At 25.7% G+C, this 18,788-nt stretch overlaps 1 protein-coding gene across 1 annotated transcript; it reads left to right on the forward strand.

Annotated features, from left to right (window-relative positions):
* The first annotated feature begins 1,471 nt into the window (after nt 1-1,471).
* On the forward strand, nt 1,472-18,423 carry LOC107162953 (uncharacterized). Its single transcript, XM_015510149.2, has 8 exons — nt 1,472-1,718; nt 7,765-7,909; nt 8,961-9,092; nt 11,069-11,665; nt 11,800-11,972; nt 12,142-12,388; nt 14,985-15,305; nt 18,027-18,423. Exons 1-8 carry the CDS (start codon nt 1,671-1,673, stop codon nt 18,044-18,046), a joined length of 1,683 nt encoding a protein of 560 aa, XP_015365635.1. The 5' UTR covers nt 1,472-1,670; the 3' UTR covers nt 18,047-18,423.
* The last annotated feature ends 365 nt before the right edge of the window (nt 18,424-18,788 follow it).

Genomic DNA, 18,788 nt, shown 5'->3' on the forward strand with positions numbered 1-18,788 from the left:
CTATCAAGGATGACAATACAAATAATATTGTAATTCTAAATTATTTCTAATTATCTTAACAAGAATTTATTTATTATAATACCTACCTAATAATTAAATGTTGAATGATACATATCACATAGGTATGTATGTAGTTATTTATCTATAAAGGTACCCCAGTCAATATTATTTTCATTTATCTGGTTATACAAATGTCAGTGTCGATCTTAGGACTTCCGGAGTCTAAAATTATATCGTAAAATTAATACTTTCATCGCTTCACTTAGAATATAAAATTAAAAATAACATAAAATATGTAAGTAATAGTATACAAATTATATTTAAAAAAAAATATTAAAGTCATGAAGTATTATTTATTTTGTTTGTTGTAAATTATAATTAAACATGCGCATGGACAAAATTAACTATTATATTATTGCATAAAATATTTAAATTTTCGTCATAACATTACTTATGAGTAATGAATGATGTGTGTCCTATATTATATGTATCTATATACACAATTGGTAATTAAATATTCATATAGGTACTAAGTGTATATATAATTAAAATAGTGAGCAATTTTAAGTTGATCAAAAATATTATCAAGTAAGCTGTGTACCATGTTTTCGTACATTAAGGTATATGCAAATTATTATATTTTTTATCGCTATAAATTAACACAAGTTCATTACAAAAATTTTACTCAGATGTAGATTTAAACAAAAAATTATTTTGAATACCTACTTAAAAGTGTACGGCAATGTGTCCTGAAATATTTCCATTTACCGTTTTAAAATACAAATTTACAATAATTATACCTATTATACCTTGCAAATTATTTTATTTTTATTAAATATGGTTTTTAAATTTTATTAAAGCGGATAATGCATTTAAATCATTTAATGATATGTAGTATAATTTGTTTTATCACAATTTATAGTGCATTCATAAATTTGAGCATATTTGTGTTATTTAAGCATGTAGTTAATACTCAAGTTATTCAAGTATGTAGGTAGTAAATATACCTATTAAATAATAAACATTTATTTTTGTAATAAATTATATTATCAGTGTAAAGTATCCGTTGCAATCGTATTAAGCAACTCATCTCTGAGTTTTTCTTGTTTATTCGTGGGATGATATTAAAGAATGTTGTTTACCCACACTCTTAAAATTATTTATTCAAACTTTATTATATCAATGGTATATTACTTCAGGAGGAATATTTGGGCTTATAAATTTTTTAATCACATCTTCATACATTTAATGTTGGTATTAAAATATTATTTATTAAGTATCTATATATAGTAACTGAAGTACAGCGTGATACGATCATATAAAATACAATATGTCATTTTGAATATACTTATTATTGTTCTCAAGAGAAAAGAGTACAGATGTTATTATGAAAATTTAGTGGGGATGACAGAATGTCGCACAGGCTACTCAGGTTGTGATCACTTTTCCTGACCGAACAGTATGTTGTGCGCGACCGAATGGGTCGTAGTATTTACGAACTATGTATTATACCTCTGTAATTATACACTCTACGAATGCTCCGATAACATCGCGAAAAATTTGTTTGAATATTTTAAAAGAGTTGATATAGTTAATTTTAATATTAGAAGTGTAAAAAAAATATCATACACCTATTTAAACAATTTCGGTTATAACAAAATTTGAATAAAATGATTTTAAATTTTTTCAAGATTTTTTGTTTCATTATGGTAATAAAAGTAAGTAGATAAAATTAAAATAGAAGGTATAGTAATTAAAATGCATGCAAAGTTTATGTAAACTGTAGATTGTACATACTTATAAGTTATAAGTATCAATTTTGATTTCAAACATTAATACAATAAAATTTAAAACCTATAGGTATAGTAAAGTTATATTTGATTATTAAAAATTGCATTTTATAAATATTATATGAAAAATGGAACTACAGGAAACTTTGTTGTATAATTATAAATTCCATTCTTATGTTTGATATTATAGTGATTTATATGTTTCCATGTCTAGTGATCAACTTCTTATACATATATATATATATATATATATAATATATAATATATACAATATAATCTTCTCTAAATGACAAACTCGTCATAAAACACTCATCAGTTATAACATTTTATAATGTTTGACTCTGTAGAAATATATCTAATAGACGTTCAGGAATCTAAACTCGAATACATTTTATATACCTATACCTCATGAATTTATAAAATAATAACTCGTTAAATACATTCTTTAGTCATATAGTCGAATTGTAATTTTGTTATCAACTATTAATATGTATAGTTACTATAGAATTTGAGTTAAGAATAAACTGTTATAAATAGTATAACGTATAAGTCATAATTCATAATAGGTATACAATATTATTTACTTTGTTCTTGTACTGTATGTATTCTGCATAAGTAATTAGTTTTTAAATAATTGTTATTGAATATTATAATTCATTTAGTTAGGTGTACATTTTTAAATGTGTTTATCAATAAATATATTTTTATATACATAATATGTTGTTATGAATATATTAAAATGATTATAAAAGGGTTATGTAAAAATTAATTATTCTATATAAGATTAGTGATGATTACGGAGGATTAATTATACAGATATACATAATATAATGATACAAGAGAATAAACATATTTGCATGACTTCAGTTAACTACCTATATATAAGAGATTTAAAAAGAGAATAAAAGATGGTATTCCATAGCTTTAGTCTTCAAGCACGAATGGATTCGTAGTAAGTACCTAAACCTAACTATTCATGCTGGACAAATGTATGTGTTTATAAAGTGTAGTTGGTACGTACTAGTTACTGCCTTCATATTTATACAATTTTAACATGACCCAATGTATAACTTGATCTTGTATAGATAGTAATGATAAATGGTAGTTATTATTATGAATAGAGGACTAATAATAATAATAATAATAATAATAATAATAATAATAATAATAAAAATTAACTTCATATTGTTGACACAATTTATTCTAGAATAAAATATTGCTTAATTGATTTTTCATTTTATAAAAAATATGTCTATACTAATTATAATTATATATATTTACTAATTACGATGTTTAAAAATATTTAAATTAAATATCATAAACTTATAAAATCATTACTATTCTCTACATTTTAAAAATGTATGATACGCTTCTAATTAAATGCTTATGATGCTTATGACGAAACAAAAATTTCCCAAAGAGAGTTGTGAGCATTACATCACAATGCACGAAAAAAATAAATATTTTTTAAAGATTCAAAAATAATTTAAAATATTTTATCTTATACAATAGAAAATATTATAAAAACACGTAAGTTCATTTAAAAAATTTTTTTTTATAATTTTCCATTGCAAATAATCTACAATCATATTTCTTTAAAGAAAAAACACATATTATTTTTATATCGTTTAGAGTTTTTACACTTTATTACATATAATTTTGTACCTATCTATATAACAGTTGTTTTATTGTAGGGTTTTTTTATGTTTAATTTTTTTTCTAGTATCAATGATTGATATATACATTATTAAATATTTTTAGTTATATATTTACATGGTTTCGATTCAAGTTAATTTGAATTAGTTTTACAATAGTTAAATCTAATTATGAAATATTTGCCATTTTTTAATTTTTATTGATATAGTCTGTAATTGAATGTAATTATAATTAAACACGCAGCTACCATATTATAGAATAATAAATTTAACAATGGTTGATGGCTGTACTATAAAATAAATATCTTTTAATCTTACATTCGGGTATTGTGAATCATAGACTAGGACAAACTGGTAAACGTTACATTTTACTTTTTTTTGTTAAATTAAATTTGACCATACACTTACGGTATCGTTTGTCGACTGTCTCGGACTAGACCATTCCTAACAAATAGATCAAACATTGCAACGTGACAATGACGTGACAAAAATGTATTAGGCATTGAATAGGTTGATTGAAAACCAGATATATTTTCAATTAATTATTATATTTGTATTTATAGTCCATAAATATAACTGATTAAAATGATATTTTGTTAAATAATATAAATGTTCTACAACATGTATTAATTTATAATCTATTAAGTATATATTATAGGTTTGGTATTATATTATAGCTATGATTCATGTATCATGTTGGCTTATAATTATTATTATATTTAACTATTTTTAACTATTATTATATTTATTGGTGTTAACTGTAAAATAACTTCCATATCTCTTAGAATCTATGAAAACAGATCTTAGTGAGTTGTACCTTTTATATATTCTATTTTTGTCTAATATATTGCAAATGTATTGTTGTATTGTTAAAATATTGTTCATAAAATATGTTTAAAGTAAAAAAAAAACACGATTTCGAATAGGCAAAAACTATATAAGTATATAACATTCTATGGGTGTAACGGCATAAGGACGTCTGTATATGAGCCAGTAACTTTCCCGCTAAAATACGGTATTACGTGAGAAATGTGAGAATGGTAATACATAAAGAAAGATTCTTATTATTCAATTTATGTTTGCTGAGTGACGTTGCACATGTGATGTTACAATGAATAACCATATTTTTTTTGTGATGCATAATAATATGTAAAGGCGTAAATAATCTAATTTTTGAATAGGATAGTAAATAGTCTATTAAAGTATTAAAAATCTGTAATTCAGTTTTAAGTTTCCAATAGTATCAGATTTTTATTTTATAAGTATTTTATTTTATGTATTACTTAATAATAAGTAATAACTTAACTAACAAAAAATTATCATCTATTATAGTTATATTAATTTATTAGATTATTGATTTCCCATTTTAAATGTTAAATTTATCACTAATACAATTATTAGCATCATTGTTGTAAAAATTTGTTATAAAAATTAAAGTTATTTTACATCAATAAACTCCTGTATGCTTATCATAAATATAATATGATGTACTGTTTCAAAATTAGAAGAATTTTACTGCAACCCGGTTTGATCTGTAATGAATTAAAAGACCTATGGTTACCGGAACACGGATATGTGTCTCTAAATACTCTAATTGTCTGACTATAATTTAATACATTACTTCTCCAATTCTTGTAGTGCGACTTCCCCGTTTAAATTGTGGTTAATGTCTGAAATATTAGATGAGGTGACTGGTTTATATTTTAAAATAAAAAGATTTATTTTTTCGTTATAGACCCTACACGACTACACATTATTAAATAATAATTCTTAATACGAATTGTTTTTATAATCATCAGTTATCACATTATTTTATTGTTACTTTTAACTGTCCGTACTAGATTCCTAAATTTAATTTAATGAAATATAATTATAAATATTTAAGTACTTTAAAAACATAAGAAGTTTTTTTTTTATCATAAGTATCATAGTATAGTCATAGCGTATACCATAGCATCGGAACGTATGTATATGACATATGATAATCTAGCTAATATACTATTATTTATCTATTATTTTGTTGTGTTGTATAAATACTGTTATTTTTCAGATTTTACAGACTTTTCTAAACCTTGATTTGTTTGGAGGGTCTTTAACGTGTCTTATATTTTAATACATACATGATAGTTACGGATTTTTGAAATTACATTGCATGGTAAAAATGTTATAAAAAAATGTACCGTTTATTTTGTTTTTATATACTTTTACTTTTATAATGTTTATTAAATTGATTTGTTACTGTTATTTTCACAATTTTTTTAAGCACTTATACTTGTCATACAAATAACAATATTACACACAATATAATATAATATATAGTATAATACTATAATATGCAATATAATGTATATATTTTTTGGAATACCACATACCTACTATTAAATTGTACGGTGTTTACGTGTAGACATATTATATTCAAATTTCATTTTGAACAATGTTTTTCTTATAAAAGTATTATTTTATTTGCTTATGTTGATACTTTCGCTTAAATGTATACGGAAAAATGTGACCTGAATAGATAGAATACTATATATCCAATATTACCAAGAAAAAGCTTATCCGTTCGTAACAATAACTAATAAGACCATTTTATTATTATTAACGATTTGCGAGTGTTTAGCCGTACGATTAGACACCTATGTTTTATGGTCGAATATGATTAAACGTAGTCACTTCATTTCATAAAGGTGATACATTAAAATTTCGGTGTCTTATAATTTAAAACTGGGTAATAACTATATTTTTATCAATTTTAAGTAAAAATATCAATGATGATTAATAATTTTTAAAATTATTATTCTTTAAAAACAATGTCGTGATTATAGGATAATACTTGGATTTTGAAACAGTTTACATACACTGATATGTGTACATTTCATTTCTATGCAAGTAGTCGATACAACTATAAGTTATTCTCTAGGATAAAAGTAAAGCTTTAAGCATGAACATTTTATTTAATTTTTAGTAAAATAATTACTTGATATGTTCTTCAATTATTGGGACTATTTAAAAAACTTTAACATGTAATTGTATTTTAAATTCTGAGCAGAACGATGAATGTATTGATTTTACAATGGTGTGTGTTTTTTTTCTGTCTGTGTATACGATAAGTTGTCGAAATAGTACTTCGATTTTTAACTTTAGTAGTTTTTCCGGTTGAAAAATGAATCTAGTTGGTGCATTGGGGAAGTTAAATCTTTAAAATCCAAGTAGTTTTCAAAAGCACCGGGAAAAATAAAAAATACAATTAAGAAAAATAAATTTTTGAGAAAATCGATTTTAGATATTGGTGTAACTCTATAACAAATTACCGTAGACACATTCAATTTTCATTGAATGTTTATATCGGTATTTTCTATACTTGATCAAATTTTAAAAATATTTCAAATCTTTTTAAGTTATTTATAGAAATTTTCAATTTTCAATCTTTTTAGTTTTTTTTTTTTTTTTATAAATGACAATACAATTTTATTCGTTGGGTAAAAAAGCTTAAATATTGTATACAAAGTTCCTTATATATAATCATAATGATAATTAAAAAATATTAAAAATACAATGTCACAATTTTTTTAATATTCACTGAAAACTTGAATTTTCACAAAATACGTAAAAATTACGAACATTTGAAATTTGTTTCTTTATTTTATTACCATTTAAAGTTAGTTGAAATTTTGACAAAATGTATTTAATATAAAATTTACAAATTCTTTAGTTGTTAAAAATGTATTAAGCGTTTACGTTGTAGCTAAGAATCTAAAATTTAAAACAAGTTTCCACTTAAGTAGTTAATTTTTCTACAAAAAAAAATCTAAAAACTATACCAATAAAGTTTTTTTTTAATAGTTATAGTTCAAATTTGGATGAAATTACATATTAAATAATCAAGAGTATCAATTTTAGTTATATTGTAATTTAAAAATATTATTCGTGGGTACTTAAATTTCTAGAGTATACTTTATATTTCAATATTAATAGTTAATGACTTATATTAATACTTAATAATAAATTGTATATACCTACTATGAATGACTGCAGAGTGAGTCAGGTATATAATGAATCTGATTTGATTAATTTGGAATTTATTTTATAGGTATTTTCATTTTTTTTTTTTTCTTTGAAATAATAACAGTATAATTAATATTATAAAACATATCCTAGACTAACAAACCGTCTCCACTAAAAATTGTTTTTCGTATGCCATGATATTATATCATTAAATTCAAATTTAATACCATCCATTTCAGTAACTCACTTGTAACCTACTGTACATCACAACGACATCCACTGACTTACCCGTTTTTTTGATTTGTTATCCACAGAATTTTCCCGGACGAACATTAGGAGTAAAATTAGGTGAAATATGTTTGTCTAATCAAGAATGTGACACAGAATTTAGCAGATGTCACCATGGAGTTTGTTCTTGTTTACCATACTACGCACGAATGAACAATACATGTTTACAGTGTAAGTTCCTTTTTTATATGATAAATTGATTTTTCTTAGTATATTTAAAATGCTACTACATTTTAACTTGTTAAAAATTAAGATATTAATTAATTGCCTTATAAAGACAATAAGAAATCACAATTCACAATATTGTGTAATTTTTGTCAATAAACGACTACAGTTAAATTATTTTACTTAAATAAAATAAAATAGAATAATATTTATACTTTATAGGTACAATTTTAATTTTTTTTTTTTGTATTTAATATAACAAGTCCTAATAGACAATAGTAAGTTAAATATTTTTACAAATATAGTTTTTTAAATATTTTAATCTTGTTGATTTTTAAGTTGCATTAAACAAATTATTTGTTCAAAGGAATTTATTAAAAATAAAATAATGAGAAACAAAATTAATGATTACTAAGATGATATTTTATAAGTTGGATGAATTTAAATTTTCAAACTAATTATGATAATCATTTATGATTTATTTTAATATATACCTATTACTACCATTACTTGTTGAAAAATGAAAAATTTAATTTTAGTATTTAATATTCTATAACTTTAATGGTAATAATTTTTGTAAATATAAGTTATTAGATGCGAATAAAAAATAAAATAAAAATTGAGAATGTGTTTAAGTGAAAAACTAAAAATTATAAACTGTTACCTCTTTTTTTATAGTATTCAGTATTTTAATTTCAGAAGTATTAACTCAAATATAAAATATTATACTTAATATTAATTCTTATCGTTGCGTTTTTAGAGTGAATTTAGTTTCCGATGATAAAATCTAGAACAGGGACATATTCTTATTGTTCAGAAGTAATAAAAACTAGTATTGTTCGTTATATCATGGCGCCTTTCATAAAAGCCTCAGGCAAAATATCCTTGTTGGATAATTAAATTATCATTATATACGATTGATTCATATAATATGTATGTACCTATTATATGTTGCGAATTATTTGGAAGACCTAATTTCTATTATGTTGTCCAAAAGTAGTCCAATAAAAAAAAAGTTTTCGCTATTGATTTTAATTTAATATTTTTGAATTTACAGCTACACTTTTAGGATTTGAGTGTGTTGTGGATGAGCAATGTTCATTGAAAGTGGCTAATAGTAGATGCTTCAATAATGTATGCGAATGTGAATCAAAATTTTGGCAGTATCGAAGACATACATGTTTATCTCGTAAGTAAAATTATTTAACAAACAAGTTTCCTAAAATATTAATAAATCTTTTAAAATTCAACTGTAAATCTTATTTTATTTTTTTTTTCGAAAAAAATAATTATTTAGTTTTAAGTTAATAAACCGGAAAAATGAAACTTGAATAATATATTAATAAATATGAATAAATGTATTATTATTTTTTTTATTGTATAGTTTGTATATACTTTTTAGCGAATATATTTCAGAGCAGTGGCCAAAATAATTGCGTTTTATTCATAAATTCATGATATCTTGAAGTTAACAATTATTAAAATTCAATTTTCATTGCCTACTACACGCAATTCCATCTACTCAATATTCTTGTGAAGTTTAATTAATAATTACGTGTGTCATTTTAAAACAATAAAAATTATCATTTCATTTTAAACGTTAGTAGTTATAGGTTGCCAAACTGTAAATATAGATATAATTTATTCGCGTGAAAAACGTACACTACGATTTTCCTGATCCATTGGTTCATTGACGTCGTTCATTAACATATAGCCATATAGGAACCCGTTAGTTTTCATTTATAATGCTTTTATAATATATAACAGATTGTAGATCCACGTCAAAAAAAAAAAATAACACTCAAACGTTCCAGGTGTGTAATATGTACATTATACATACACGCGTACGTGTACGGATTATTGGAGGTCATTGTTGTAGCCGTACCTCTTATGTGAGACTTTATATTGTTCTTGATAGCAGTATGTGTACGTAGGTAGTTATTGTATTACACGAGAAGGGATTTAAATTATTATAGTTTCATTGAAAGGAAAAATGGTATATACGTCTATAGACCAACATTTTTTCGCCATAAATTTAAATTCAAAGTGCAATAAACTCTTATTAGCCTGAAAAATATATTTCCATCTTAAACTATCAATATTATGTACAGTATAATAATTTGGTTTGCCAGATTCTATTATATCGATTTAAAAAAAATGTCTTCGTCGATATGGTTTAGATTAAAGGAATCCTATTGTAGGACATCCCACTAGGACCATATTTTAGATGTATTTTCTATATTGAACACCATACGATTTAACTATTAGTGTTAGTAGTTAACGAAAAAAACTATATATACCTATTTTAACTTTATTCTATACTCAGTGTATACTCAATAAGAGAATAAATTATACTACTGATATTGTAATATTGTATTACATAATTATACCGGATTTTTTTTCTATTTACTATTATTATATATTACTTGAAAATTAATCAAAATAAATACTTTTATTATTTTTAAAAATATATTTACAATCTTTACGAGACAAAGATATAATGAGTAAGTGTGGTGACATGCATAATTTGACATAAATAACATTAATAGGAAAGTTAGGAAGCTCCCAGTTGTGCCCCCTGACCAGAAATTTAATTTAGTTTTTCTAGTTTTTAGTTAGTTAATTTTTTTTTATGCATTATGCAGGTCTCTTGTCCATTTTCTTTTTAACCTTCTAGAAATGAGTGAGGTAGTGGATAGATTTTAAATAAATATTTAAATCTCAAATCAACCAGTTTTGATTCTTATGAATGAAAAATAAATATTAAAATATTATTTTAACATTTGAATTTGCATCTATGACCAAAACAGCATAAACTGTCAATTGGTAAAAACAATTCCACAGAGAAAACCAATAAATAATCTTCCTTATTAAACAACTATTGCTATTCATTTTCTTTGCCTTTTACTTATTTTATTTTCAACTTAACCTAATTTAAAAAAGTCGTTTTTATTAAAGTTATTTTATAAATAAATAAATATATATATATATATAAATAAGTGGAAAATATTGATACAAACATTTGGGACTAAAATAATGTATATTATATAGGTATATATACTATTATATCAATAAATTTAAACGTTTGATTATTCAGTAAAATTAAAGTTGTTAATTATAGTCATGATTTATTATACTATTTCACGCCGTTAATATTTTTTACAGCTGCCAAATTGGGAGAAGTGTGTTACAGTGACACTCATTGTGCGCTGTCTGATGAAAATAACCGATGCCAGTTTACTATGCCTGGTGTGTTTGGATTTTGCATTTGTGATTCTGCTTCCCAGAACTGTATATATAAAGGACAAGATTCGATTTTAGTTAAACCTAATAATTCAGTGTTCAAATACCCATTTAATAAACCAGATCTTATGAAAAAAGTTCCGTACCAAAAACGACCTTGGCAAACAGATGATCTACGATTCACAACGACTACCTCAACAATGAAGCCATTACAACCAGTCAATAAACTACAAATGCCTCCTCTAAAGCGGCCCATTATAAAAACAAATTTGACTACGAATAATGGTTTAAAATTTACTGCCGTTCCAGTGACGAACACTCAGACATCTGTAATTTCTCTCAACTACACAACAGTTGCACCGAAGAATATAACATTTAAACCTCAATTTTCTATAGTGCCTACGCCGTCACCAATCAAAATTTACTTAAAAAGTCCATTAAAAGATTCACAAACTAAAAGTCAAACGGTTGTTAACAACTCATCTACAAAAGTGCATAAGAAACCAATTAGTAATACAGGTAATTCTAGACCCCGGATTGTATTTGAATATTAATTGTGTATAACAACTTACCTATTAGGTAAAACTAAATATGGAAATTCGAGTATTTAAAAAGATGAATAAAATAAAATTTCTTTCTTTGTGTAACTTTAGGTAAGGAAGAAACCAAAGTTAGTCTTGGATTTCCGTGTGTTAGCGATGCTCAGTGCATGCGAAATGATGAAAACTCAAGATGCCTACATGGAATTTGTGATTGCTTCACAAACAATAAGACAATTCATCAGTGTTCAGCGAAAACTCGAGGTTGCTTACAAAATACATTCCAAGTAAATATATTTTATCAAAATACGCCGAATTGGTGTTATCTGCAATATAATAGTAATTATTTATTATAAAACTCGTAAAATAATGGAACATAATATATATAATAATAATCGTAATATCAAACACTAAATAATGGCCAGAATTTAAGAATTTAATTGATGATATTTTTAGTGTCGATCTAGTGGAAAATGCATTAGTTGGTTCTTTGTATGTGATGGCCGAACAGGCGATTGTGGGGAAGACGATAATTCAGATGAAGAATGTTCGGGTAATCAGCAATGTCCAAGTACCACGTTTGCTTGTCGATCTGGCAAAGGTCCAAGGAATTTATGCGTTTCTAGATCAACGCGATGTGATGGTGTGAAAAACTGCCCACTCGGGGACGACGAAGAGGGCTGTAACGCATTTGAACATAAAGGTAAAACCATATTATAGTTAAAAATAAAATAAAAAAAAACCTATAGTTACCAACTATTTACAATTTTTGGCAATCATATCTATTTATCATTATTTTTGCACTTTATTTATTGTGTTAAGGTAGGTAAACGGTAAACACAGTTCAATCCTAACCTAACCTAAAAGACGCACGCATACCGTTCACAATTACGGTATATAAACATATTAATTAATTTACGTATTACCAAATTTGCTAGATGTAGTAACGTAACGTATAAAACAACCATCGTTTAATTTTCTTCAAGGAAGAGTAAATCCAGTTTGTAAAAAATGTGTATTTAGAGAATATAATATATAGTTGTGTAGGTACATTAATATAAAACAAGTCGGTTACCGGTTACCGCTCTGCTGTATAGTAGATTTTAAGTGCACCTCGATATCGCCCCTGATATATAACTGTTATATATATATTATATATATATATATATATATATATATACATAAGCTTAGCATATGGTTACATTAGAGTAATATGATAATATGTACCTATACTGGCGTACGTGACTACGGGACCGGACGCTCAAGAGGGAATCTACTGATCCAGCAATTTTATTCCCATCCTGGCCGTTGCACAGGCAGACCCCATGGTCACGGTCGCCTTGAGCAGTAGTTAAGCCAGAATCATTCACACAGAAGACAGAACCTCTCTTGTTAAATAGAAAATCTAAGTAATAACTAATAAGTAATAATAATTGTTAGATATAGTTATTCATAGTTTGTAGTAATAAACACATATTTTAACCATTTTCCAAGCATCTTTGCGTATAATTCTTCGAAACTCATCCTATCATTCTCTATCTAGGAAATCCGTGCGCCGGTAAACGTCACCACAGAGTAGGTCACTGTAATGAATGTGTTAAATTTGAATTCAATAGTAAATCATTGTATAATATACTGTTTATATCATATTATGATGAAAAACCATTATTGGAGGGACGGTCAGACAACAAAATATTTCATGATTTTGATAAATTACGTCAGAGTTTTAAATTCAAGCCTTGTCCTTCATAAAAAATGAATATGGGATTAACTTTTTTATTAAATTTATATAAGAAAAAGATCATGAGAAACTGTATTACATTTTAAAATCTTAGGTACAAAAATAAAAACAATACGTATTTTTAATTTGGTATCTACACTACCTACAAAAATGTTTGTAAATTTTCACGGTTTTGAAAAATTCTATTAACGTTTATCTTAAGAAAAGTGAAAACAATTTAATTTATTAATTTAATATTCATGTCATATAATATACCCACATCGAATACCTACTGTTTACCAATATTAGTAATGTTACCAATAGCCAGCTGGAATATAGGTAGCTTAAAGATTCAAAATACTTAGTATAATTAATAAGTAGGGCTTGGATTTTGTAGCAAAATAAATCCTTAAAAAGCATTTATTAATTTAATTCTAAAAAGCAAATTTCAATTACCCATAAAATTAAATATTAAAAAAACACTATACGTTTATACATTAGTGATTATCAATTGATATTTACCAACCAACTAAAGTATTAGAACGTGCTATAAAAATACGTAGGTATAATTCAGATGATTTTCCCTTTCCTTGAGTCGTAAATACAACTATAGATAATTGTAGATAAAACTATTTCGGCACAATAACGACAGTTATTTTATCAGTCATATATTTAGTATTACTGGTTTTTTCACTGGTTTTATAATCTCTGGTAATAATAATATAGTCCAAGACGTATAATATACATAGAAATAAGCTAAGTTTTCAAGAAAAATACGTAAAAATCAAGAAAAAATAACCAAATAGGAGGAAAAGCAATAAAAAGCAGATTTTGTGGAAAAAAGCAAAAAAAAGTTTACTTCATTAAAATCAGAACGATTCAAAACGTATTTATATATAAGAATTATCTTTCTATCACACTCCCCTCAAAAGAAGCATTTGCTACAAAATCCGAGCCCTATTAGTAATAAGTATAATTATTATAGTTATACCCAGTGCTGTAGTTCTAAAAAAAGCAGAAGGTATACTATGAGTTATAATATTAAACATTCATACTATCAATATCTATCATTAGGTATCACTTTGGTAGAGGGTAAATAACACAATACACATATTATATTAATTGTATAAATTAAAATTAGAAATACAATTTTTTATTTTAATTTTAATCTGATCGAATACTTTGGTAGAGGGTAAATACCACAACACACATACATTAATTGTGAAAATTAAAATTAAAACTAAACATTTTTTTCTAAATAAATTTATTGAAAAATATTCCATAAATGTTGTCTGGATTCCGATTTTGTTAAATATTTCTTTTCAATATTAATAATAATCTAATGACTTTTATATTTATATTATTTGGTAATTTCATTACAACAGAGAGTATACGACCTTAATCAGCGGGTATACGGAGTTTATTAGAAATAACCAGAAAGTATACGGCGTATACCGTCGTATACCCTCCACTACAGTCTACAGCACTGGTTATACCTATAGTATAGGGTATAACATTATACCAGACAATGAATAATGAATGAATGGTAATATTCATTGATCTGTATTAAATTTTTTAGGGTGCCCGGCGTATACGTTCCAGTGCGGTGACGGTCAATGTCTACCGGAGTACGAATTGTGCAACGCGGTAGTAACGTGCACCGACAAATCGGACGAGTTGGAAGGCCTGTGCGGCGGTGGTGCGCGAATGACTGTCGGAAACAGGACGTCTGCTTCGCGTCCTCCGCAGCCATTGACCCGGGTCCGCGGCGCTTATCGGCACAGCCCGGCCGAATGCCCATTTCGATGTAGGAACGGACGGTGCCGATCGACCGCCGTACTATGTTCCGGTCGGGACGGATGCGGTGACGGATCCGACGAATCGGGCTGTTCTGTTTGTAGTAAGTGTAATAAATATTATAGTAAATAATCTTATATTGTATATTATTGCATTACTGTAGTATGTTAACCTATGTTGTAGGTACTAGGTAGATAAATAGGTAGGAAGTTAGGTGATATATAGGTGGCCAGATGGGTAATCCAAAAATGTTTTGATATTATTATTTAAAATAATGTAATGTCGCCAAAGTATATACCTATTATTATTGCTATATCGTGTCGCAGAGGAGTGAAGAATACTCCAACTAACGGTAACCGTGATGTCTAAATGATGCTTCGACCGCGCCGACAAACTGCAGTATCAGACGGACTACGATTGTAGCCAAATAGGTGTATAACGTTAACAAAAATTAGGACACTCCACCACGTTATGTCTACATCAAAATCGTATATTTTTAGATAATCGTAATTAAGTCGCAGACAGCATCTACAGTGGGATGTCTTTTATTTAGTCACGCCTAAACGTTATGCTCATGAGTTTTATATTTAAAATCTGCAGTATCGATTTAATTGAGTAACAAAAACTCGAATCACGATCTAAGTAGACTTTAAAATTATAAAAAGGATCTTTTAGTATGAGTTGATTTGATTTTAAAATTGAAAAAGTATTTGAAGTAAAGTTGTTACCATATAGAAAAATATACGAAACTCTAAGAAATAATACATTGGAGAAAATATATGCTAATTAGTATAAGTAACCTCTTATATTACTAAATATTTTTTCTCTAGTTGTACCAATTATATTAGTAAATAGTAACTGTATACCTGTTTAGAGCAGTACGTAAAAACTGTGATAAATACAAATAAGAAATTAGTTATAATTAAAATGTGCTGATGAATTTATTAAATTATTTGATTTAAATAATTTTGTGATTGTTAAACCATTTTAGTATTTATATCTATCTAAATCTACAACTTTTGCCCTGTTGACTACGACAAAATACAATAACAGATCTAATGAAAATATTGTATGCTAGTGCGGTATACTTAGTTATAGAATAATGTTGAACGGAGTTCAACGTGGTTAATATTTTATTTTATGAAAATATTTGGAAACTTATACTGTTTGACAAAATTAGATGAAAAAAATTATTTCATTTTAAAATAAATATGGAAGAAAAATGTCAGCATTAAAAAAAAAAAAAACATTTTGTGGGAAATGTCCTGTTACACCGAAAATAGTCACGGGGGTAAAAGTTTAGGAGGAAACTATCTTTGATGGTTTTTGAATATATGCCAGTAATTTCAGGTTTATGTGTTAGGAATGTGAATACGATTTTTCGCAGAAATTCATCGCATTACACAGTTTATCACTATATTAACAGCTTATAGATTATAAATCAACATGCAATCATCCGTTGCGTGAAAACGGATAGTTAGGTAAATTTGATGGAGCACTCCGGTGACCATAATTTTCTTCGACTGACCAACGGGAAATGGTATGATTTTCCGTTCGTGAATCACGAGCATACAATGGCGTGAATACCACGGTTACAGAACGTGTGTATAGAATCTAACATTTGTACGGTAGCGTTTATTATAGCAGACTAAGGTATAAAATTTTCGAGCAAGATTACTCGTTACCATATCGCAATTATCTATATACCTATGACGGACTGTGATAGTGGAACAAACTTTGCTATGGTCTTAAAATCATCAATCACTGATCAATAGGTATCACCACACAATTTGAATAATGCAAGTAAAGGAAAAGAATAATATCACATATTATTATATACAATATACTTAATGTATATTGTATAATATTGTATAAGTATAACATTGCACAATAACTCTCGTAACAGATAGCTTGCTAGGTATTGATTGTTATATTATAACCATTACCAATATCTGATATTCTTAGGCTTTGTTAAAATCTAGATTTTAGTTTTATTTCCTGTGATTGAGATGGATTATATAAAGTGGGTGATTTTAAAGTAGGTAATTTTATATAAATATTATGCATCATTATCCTTAAAGTGATATTTGGGACTTCTTGCGTGACTAAATTAGTTGAGACGACCAAACAGTTCATGTTCTATTTTATTTATTCACGTTGCACCTATTGTTTTGAGTGCACTTTAAATGGTTTTATTGTGTGTTTGAGTTTCTTATTACATGTGAGATATTATATTGTCACAATAACAATTTCAAATGGTTATTTTTTTCACGTTCACTTACAACTCATAAAAAATGTAAATGAAAACATATAATTTAAACTGACAAAATATTTTTCTTTATAGCTAGGTACATAAAAACATAGAATCTAATTTGTCACAAATATAATATTATATTTCAATTAAAAACAATTTTAGGTCACTAATAATTATTAATTTGTGTAATTATGTATGCGTATATACGTTATTAGTACTTTATGTCAAATTTTAACTACCAATGAATAAAAATATTGATATAATTTTTCATATAATAATATAATATGACTTTTTGCTAATATTTTGTATATTATTATGTCAACCAGATACCTACGTAATTAGTGAACTAAGCACGCATCTATCTAACTCAAAACACATCTTATAATATGTATAATCACTATAGAATTTAAATATTTTTTATTCTATTAGAGTATTAGACCATGACATATTTTATTGGTTATCATTATAATGAAACTAATGATAATGCATATTGTCACATAGATGTACAATATTTGAGTAGGTGTATAATTTATAAATACTAATTTGGGTAATGTGTTTTTAATGTTCTAGAATGCTCTGCAGTTTCATAAAAATATATTGAAGTTCATATTTTGAAAATATTATGGTATCTATTATACATTTCGACCACTACACGACGAGCATCTGTATACATTCACTTATACTTTACAGCGTACCTATCTAATATACTATAACATTCATACTATTAAGTATCAAAACTTAAGGAGGAATACTACAAATTTAATTTTGTACATATATTATTATTTATTACAATGTATATTTATGTTTAAAAATTAGATTTTTATTTTGTTTATTAGATACATCAAATTATAACTTGATGTACTATTAATTATATTCTTATTATTAATACACTTAAATATTATAATTATTATTTTTTTTATATTACTTGTATTAAGAAATAAATAATTTATTTTTATACGTATATTAATTATGGCAGATATAGTTATTTATTATGACAACTTTTTTTTTTTTGTATTAATTAGAGCCGCAACAACTAAGGTTATTGGCATATTGTACAATGTAATCATTAAATTAGGTGCTAAATAACTTTATGAATATTAAGTACAATGCAGATCATTTATAAAGGTATAACGTTAAAATATATAATTACAGCATTGTTAGTGAGAAAAAGATAAAAAAAAAAAAAATAAATAAATAAAAAATAAAAAAAAATACAAATGTCAGATAAGGTTATACAATTTGATTATTTTAAGAAACTTTATGATTTTGATAGTGTTTTCGTGATCGGGTCCAAGTGCTTCATATAAATGCTCAGGTATACCCAAGGCTGTT

This window comes from Diuraphis noxia, unplaced genomic scaffold (assembly GCF_037042655.1).
Source record: "Diuraphis noxia isolate RWA-SAM2 unplaced genomic scaffold, SU_Dnox_SAM2 contig0005, whole genome shotgun sequence".
NCBI lineage: Eukaryota > Metazoa > Arthropoda > Insecta > Hemiptera > Aphididae > Diuraphis > Diuraphis noxia.

What these genes read in the sequence shown, in the direction of transcription:
- LOC107162953 (XM_015510149.2), top strand. Translation starts at nt 1,671, where the DNA reads ATGATTTTAAATTTTTTCAAGATTTTTTGTTTCATTATGGTAATAAAA. An exon ending in GTTTCATTATGGTAATAAAA is followed by an intron (nt 1,719 to 7,764) that starts GTAAGTAGATAA and finishes TGTTATCCACAG; the next exon opens with AATTTTCCCGGACGAACATT. An exon ending in GAAACCAATTAGTAATACAG is followed by an intron (nt 11,666 to 11,799) that starts GTAATTCTAGAC and finishes GTGTAACTTTAG; the next exon opens with GTAAGGAAGAAACCAAAGTT.